This window comes from Jaculus jaculus, chromosome 17 (assembly GCF_020740685.1).
Source record: "Jaculus jaculus isolate mJacJac1 chromosome 17, mJacJac1.mat.Y.cur, whole genome shotgun sequence".
Taxonomy (NCBI): Eukaryota; Metazoa; Chordata; class Mammalia; order Rodentia; family Dipodidae; genus Jaculus; species Jaculus jaculus.
In genome coordinates this window covers 1025269-1032367 of record NC_059118.1, presented here as the reverse complement: position 1 = coordinate 1032367, position 7099 = coordinate 1025269, and the positions used below count along the sequence as shown (strand labels likewise).

The 7099-nt window shown below is 51.7% G+C and overlaps 1 protein-coding gene across 1 annotated transcript; it reads right to left on the bottom strand.

Annotated features, from left to right (window-relative positions):
- Positions 1 to 673: 673 nt before the first annotated feature.
- Positions 674 to 2103, bottom strand: Tmem158 (transmembrane protein 158). The gene has a single exon (XM_045136670.1). The coding sequence runs from the start codon at positions 2101 to 2103 to the stop codon at positions 1267 to 1269; it is 837 nt and encodes a 278-aa protein (XP_044992605.1). The 3' UTR covers positions 674 to 1266.
- Positions 2104 to 7099: the final 4996 nt, after the last annotated feature.

Here is a 7099-nt window from a genome sequence, read left to right as displayed (position 1 = left end):
TTTTATATTAAGCTGCTTTAAGGACTTTTGCTCTGCTTAAACCCCAAGGAGTCTGAAAGTACGATATAACAGCACTGGACGATGGAAGCCAGGAGTGAAGAAAGCCTGTGGTAACTCTTCCCCAAACTGACCTTTAACACAGACCTCATTAATGCTAACAATAAGTTTCTTTCTTCCTTTTTGGTTTTTCGAGGTAGGGTCTCACTGTAGCTCAGGCTGACCTGAAATTCACTATGGAGTCCCAGGGTGGCCTCGAATTCACGGCGATCCTCCTACCTCTGCCTCCCGAGTGCTGGGATTAAAGGCGTGCGCCACCACGTCCGGCTTGTTTCAAATTTTAATGCCAGCAGTGGAAATGTGCTCATCTGCTCCAATTTATACATAACTGCAATCCATATGCCGTTTTAAAATAAGCATTTCTTTGAAAGACACCTGGCTCGTAAAACTCATTTTCCCATTTGATCCTTTCCTGGGGGCAATAACAATGTAAAGTGTGTCTTAAGACTGGAGGATGCGTGGGCCCTGGGGCCAGAACCATTGAGAAAAGTATCTCGGTCCCAGACAGGAAGGAGAACAGAGCTAGCCCCCTCTAACTTTTCTAGAATTTCTTCTTCCATGTTTTATTTGCATCTTGGATTCCCTTCTTAAAAAGAAAACGCAGTATACGCTTCTCTGGAGGAAAATGTCTGTATTAAAAGCCAGAAAACCACAGAAGTACAAGAAGCGTCCACCAGCCCACGCCACTGAGTAGATCAACTTGGAAAAGGTTCAGAAAGTTCATTTCAGCGGTAACAATAAATCGATGCCAAATCCTTCCCATGCCCCCCCACCCCATCATTTTTTAAATAAAAATAAAAACAACAACAAGCTTCAAGTACAAGTTATGTTCAGATACAAAGAGCTTCTCGTACTAGGGCGATAGCAATTGAATCTTTTTGTTTTGTATTTTTTTTTTTTACTAAAACTTTCATTTAAAAGTTATTAAATATATAAAACAAATACACAGGATCTGGTCACTTTCTGCCATGAATAAAGAGCACGTGGGCGCGGGGAGGGGTAATCGAGGGGAAAGGGCCCGTTTCCCTCCTTCTGTCCCTGCAGTCTGGTGGCCTGCGCTTGTTTGCCTTTCCGAACCAGAAGCCCAGCACAGACCTCGCTTTGGCACCTCTGCGGCCCGGTCCCCGGGAGGGAACGCACGTTAAGGACTGCACTAAGCGCACCGGCCGCGTCCCATCTCCTCCGGCCTCAGGCGCGGGGTGGCGGGGGTCACTTGGGGGCCACCCCCGAGGTGACGGCGGCGGCGGCGGCTGCTGCAGCGGCGGCAGCGGCGGCGGCGGCGGTGGTCCCCGCGGGCACGGCGGCGGGCGCGGCGGCGGGGGTCCGGCGCTGCTCCATGCCGTTGGGCAGAAAGCCGGCGATGATGGGCACCGGCCAGATGAGGGCGGCCACGCTCCACACGACGATGACCAGGGTCATGAAGCAGGCCACCAGCGTGGACTCGATGGGCTTGCGGTTCAGCCGCCAGCCCGGCTCGCCCTGCAGCTCCTCCAGGCTGAAGTCCAGGCAGCAGAAGTGACGAGGCTCGCCCTGCAGCCACAGCGGCCCGGGCTCGGCCGCCGGGTAGGCAGGCAGCGCGGTGGGAGCCCCGGCGGGAGCCCGCAGGCGGCCGCGCACCCAGCCGCAGCCCACGCACAGGCGCAGGTCCTGCTGCGCGCCGCCGGCCGCCAGCCCCAGGTGCTCGATGAGCAGCGGCGGCCCGACGCGGTGGAAGGCGGCGGCGAAGAAGGCGCGGCCGTGCGCGTTGGTGGAGAAGAGCAGCAGGTCGCACTGCAAGCCCCGCGGGCGGCCCCAGCGCACGAGCAGCGAGCTCAGCATCTGCCGTTGCACGCTGATGTTACAGGGCGCCGCCGGCGCATCCTCCGGGCCCGCGCGCTCGGGGGCAGCCGTGACCAGCGGGCGCGGGGCGGCGGGCTCGCCGGCGGACGACGCGTTGGCCGAGGCGTTGGGGGGCGCCCCGGGGAGGCCGGGAGCGCCCGGGGCCCCGCCGTGCGCCGGCGGCAGCGGGCAGGCGGCGGCCAGCAGCGCGGCGAGCAGGGGCAGCATGGCCTGCGGGCGGCGGGGCGCCTACGCGCGTGGGGCCGGCGGCGGCTGCATGGCGAGCGGACGGCGGGGCCCGGGCGCGGCCCGCGTGCGGGTGTGCAGACGGGGGCGGCACCGGAGACCGGGGCGCGGGAGCCGCTCCAGACTCGGCGCGTCGGGGATCCCGCCGCCCTCGGACGGCCGAGCGGCTCTGCAGGCCCACGGCGCGCCCGGAGAGGATTCCCCGGCTCGGCTCCGCCTCCCGCGCGCCCCGCCCTCGGCTCGTCGGGCGCGGGGACTCGGGGAGGGCGGGGCTCTCCACGCGGGGGCGGCGACGGGGATCGGCGGAGCGCGGCGCGCCGCTCTCCAGTGGGAGGAAAGGGAGTCCGGAGAGGGCTGTGTCCCGGGAGGGAGACTCGGGAACCCAAGAACGTTCCTTTGTCACCCTCGAGGAGAGCCAGTGAGGTCTTCCCTTAGCGCCCAGCGGGACCCCCATATGCCTAAGAAAAACTGAGACCGAGAGGGGAAAAACTGTCCTTAGGCCACCCGCGGAGCCATCTGCGTCACTAATGTCCTCTGTCTTCCTAGGAAATCTCGGAAAACCTTAAATCTGGGGAGTTTGGCTAATCTTTGCATCTCCAACACAGTCCACTTGGTATTCTCCTAGGATAAGAACCCTGAAAAAATATATATACCAAGAATTCTGAAGAATTTGGGGTGAAGAGTGAGTGGGTGGCGGGAATCTGAACACCGGTGCCCTGAGACGAAGCTCCTTGTTGGATGCTTCAACTCCTGTGAACACGTAGTTATCACATTGCTACTTAGGAGCCACGCCTTCCAGAATTAGCCTGGGAAGGGGGTAGCCAAGAGTAACGTGTCAAGATAAAATTTACATTAAAAAGGACACCTGAATGCTGGGTTTGGTGGTGCCCTCCTGTAATCCTAGCACTTGGGAGGTGGGGAGTATTAGGAGTTCAAGTTCATCCTCTCTGAGACTAGTCTGGGCTACAAGAACTGTGTCTCAGCATGCCAACACTCAGGAGATGAGGCAAGGAAGGATCACCCGTTAGAGACCAGCAGCCTGGACTGCATAGTAAGACCAAACAAATCAAAGAAAAACCCAGGGCTGGGAGGATGGCTCCGTGGTTTAAAAGTCCTTGCTATACAATCCTGACCACTGGAATTCAAATATCCAGATCCCATGTAAAACCAGATTACAGGTGTATAATCTGCAACCCTACAGTAGATAGACCCAGGAGAATCCCAGAAGCTGGCAGGTCAAATGGCCTGGCCTGTGCAGTGGCAAACAGAGACCCTGTCTCAAATAAGGTGGAAATCAAGGATCAACACCCCAAAGTGTGTCATGGCAGGCATGTCTGCCCCTCGATCGCTTTCCTAGTAGTCTGGCCTCTCACACTTGGGAACTAACGTCCCCAACCTTTCTGTAATAGAATTCTAAACTGGAATGACGGAGAGGGGTGAGAATAGACTCTGTAGCCTTCTTTCTAAACTAGATAGGTTTCCCCAAGGGTCTGTCATGAAGAGGACTATAGTCACCGCTAGGCTTAATACCTTCTGCCTATTGTTTTCTTTCCTTTTTTTTTTTATTGACTATGGACATACTCAGTATGTAAACAGTACATGTTGGTACCATCCTTACTCTAATCCCTGTCCCCCTTCCAAGGGGACCCTCCTCCTTGCAGATGCATCATCCCCATGGGGATTGTGGATCATGCATTGTGGGGGCAGCGTCAGTTATGAGGAAGAGGCAATGTCTCTGTGCATTATGTCCCAACTGTGGTTCTAACAATCTTCCCAACCCCTCTTCCACGAAATTCCCTGAGCCATGTTGGGTTCTTTTAGGTCTATTTCAGTGATGGGCACTTAGGAGCCTCTGGATCTCTGGTTTGGTAGGTGTTGAGCGTCCTCAGTATCTATCACCTTCATCCTTGTGCTGACATCAGGTTCACGAGAAAGCAGCAGTCTTTCTCATTTCCCCAATTCCTCTATGGTTTCAGCTGGGGCCCTGGTGAAGCACGATGGGTCTTTTCTCTCCTCAGGTCCCATTTCCATCTGAAAAGGAAAAGCAGATTCTCCAGCAGAGCGTGAAGTCAGCACAGGTTAAATGAGATAACCATTACTAGTTTAGAGAGAATTTAATGGGTGTAGCCCAAGATTAGTGCTGCCCATTGTTTTCAAACAAGTGTAAGGAAGAGTGAGGATACAGCCTCATAACAGGTCCACAAAGTACCAAGTCATATCAGATGGGGTGAGGGGTACCTGTGCTGAAGGAATAAATGCTTTTAACACAGGATACTTGGGGTACTCACTTGGAAATCTAATTATCTAACTCAGTTTGGCTATCTGGAGTACCCTTGGTTTTTACAGACAGGACTAATTGATTCCCCCACCCCATAGGAAGAGGACCTCGCTTTCATTTATATGCCCTTTGCTTTTGTACTACCAGGAGGGACAAGGTGAAATTTCATGCTCTTATTCAAAATGATTTCTCTGTTCAGCCCTGCATATCAGGTACAAAATCCAATGCCTGGGATGACAGAACTGTTTTAATCTGAGCTATGTAGCTAGTGAATGTCCCAAACCAGAGACATCCGGTGATCCTTAGAACTGAGACCTAGTCTTCAAAGTGTGATTTTTCAATCAGGCAGACATCCATGACAGCAGGTGACATTCTCTGGGGCTTCTGCCAGGTGCAGGCATCCTGAGCTTCCTTGGCCTTGCTTGGTCTATACAGCAGGAAGGTTAGACAGCTTTGAGGGTGGAAAAGACAGGTCTGTTTGGAGCTGGGTGTGGTGGCATCTGCTTTGTAATCCCAGCATTTGGGAGATGGAGACAGGAGGATCAGGAGTTTAAGGCCAGCTTCAACTACATAGCAAGTTTGAGGCAGTCTGGGCTACATGAGAGTCTATGCCCCCAAACCCAAAACAACAAAAATATGTGTTTGAAGAGCTAAGCAGGCTACTGCCTAGTTGTTGCCACTGCAGCGTTGTTGCCCCTTCATCCTGCCCTGCCCCAGCACCAGCTGTGGACTCCTCCCTTCTCTCTGAGTCAGATTACCCATTCAGGTAGTCATATGGCTCCCAGTTTCTTGATGGATTTGCTGTCTTTTTGGACAACTGGGATTTGAGAACACCAGAAAATAAGTTCTTTATGACTGTTGCCAGGAACAGGAAGAGTACCTGGAATAGGGCAGAGGTTCTGTCAGGGCTACTTGAAGGAACATATTTGTCTGCTTAACAGCTTAGATTAACTTTGCAGAGCACTCACAAGAGTCACATGTCATCTCTAATCTTCTCTGTGGTGTATGTGCAGATGCATGTGGAGGCTGGAGGAGAATGAAGGGTGTCCTTTATGTATTGTTCATCCTCATATTTCCTTAAGATGGCATCTTCCTCAGCAAGCCCCAGAGATTCTCCAATCTCAATCCAGATGTGTGTGGTCACTCCCAGTTTTTTTTTTTTTTCAAGGTAGGGTCTCACTCTAGCTCAGGCTCTACTGGAATTCACTATGTAGTCTTAGGGTGCCTCGAACACACGGCAATCCTCCTACCTCTGCCTCCCAAGTGCTGGGATTAAAGGTGTGCGCCACCACACCCGGCTCCCAGATTTTTAAATGTGGGTTCTAGGGAATCAAACTTGGGTCTCTGGCCCAAAAGACCCTCATGTTTAAGCAGCAAGTGCTCTTAACCCTGCCTTCATCTGTCATCTTCCTATTAACTTATAGTGTGATAACTGTGTCACTATGGGCTTAACTACCTATTTTAGCTATTATTGCTCTGTGTGTGTGTGTGTGTGCACGTGTGTACTTCCCTGTAGCTAAGGAGGGTCCTGGAGGGACAGCTGGGGCCAGAGAGTGCCAAACTGAGTGAGTCTGTCTGTGGGTTAAGAACTTGGTTTGAGCTACCAGTTAAGACTTGTTCATAAGCCTAGGTTCCTGGACACCTGCTCTGTTCCAGGTATGTGGCTTCACTGATGTTCCACAAATACCCGGAGTGAATTGTAGCCTCAAGGTCTATGCTCAAGGTGTTTTCCTTACATTCTCGCCTGTTCTTCCTCACATCTGTCTTTCTTTTCTCTCCCTCTTTCTTTCTCTTTCTCTTTCTTTCTTTCTCTCTTTCTTTTTGAGGTAGGGTCTCACTCTAGCCCAGACTAACCTGGAATTCACTATGAAGTCTCAGGGTGGCCTTGAACTCATGGGGATCCTCCTACCTCTGCCTCCCGAGTACTGGGATTAAAGGTGTGTGTCACCATGTCTGGCCAATATCTGTCCTTCTTGCTCCTAATTACTTTTGCATCTCTGCTCCACCATCAGCATCTTGAGAGACCTTTCCTTGCCCTTTGATAAAACTATTACCCAACTTCATGCCTCTATACTCCTTGTTGTAACCTGGCTTGCTGTTCACTTTCCTTCTTTGCTTCATGTCTCCCCTTTATTGCAAAGTCCGTTTTCATGGCATGCTGTAGGGATTCAATAAGCTGAGGTTGAATAATGCCCATTAGCTGAAGAATGAATGGATTTCAAAGCCTGGGCCAAGCGAGCAGAGAGGTTCTGGTCAATGGCTTAAAGAGTGGAGAGGGACAAAACTGCCCAGATGATCCTTATTGCAGACCAAAGGAAGAAAGTAAGTGAGACCCTCTCTATTACTCCAAATGAACAAGAGACCTCAATACAGCTCTACTTCATCTGTAAAACAGGGATAGTGAATTTGTCTACACAGAATGCATTGTTAGCAAACAACTGAGGACCTCAAAAAAAGTAATTAGTAAGGATGCAGTAATTTCATTCTCCACATTTCCTATGTCCCTCCCTGGTATTAGCTATGTTTTTTTTTTCTCTCCTACTGCTTAGAGAAGTAGTAACTTTGAAAAAAAAAGATCACTCTGGGTTATTTGAATTCTTTTCGTCCAGTGACCTCAGGTGCTGTCATTCATTGGTTCTCTCGTATTCTGTGGGTGGAATCAAGATATTACTGCCCCATGATGTAGACTGAGAAGCAAGT

What these genes read in the sequence shown, in the direction of transcription:
- Tmem158 (XM_045136670.1), bottom strand. Translation starts at nt 2,103, where the DNA reads ATGCTGCCCCTGCTCGCCGCGCTGCTGGCCGCCGCCTGCCCGCTGCCG.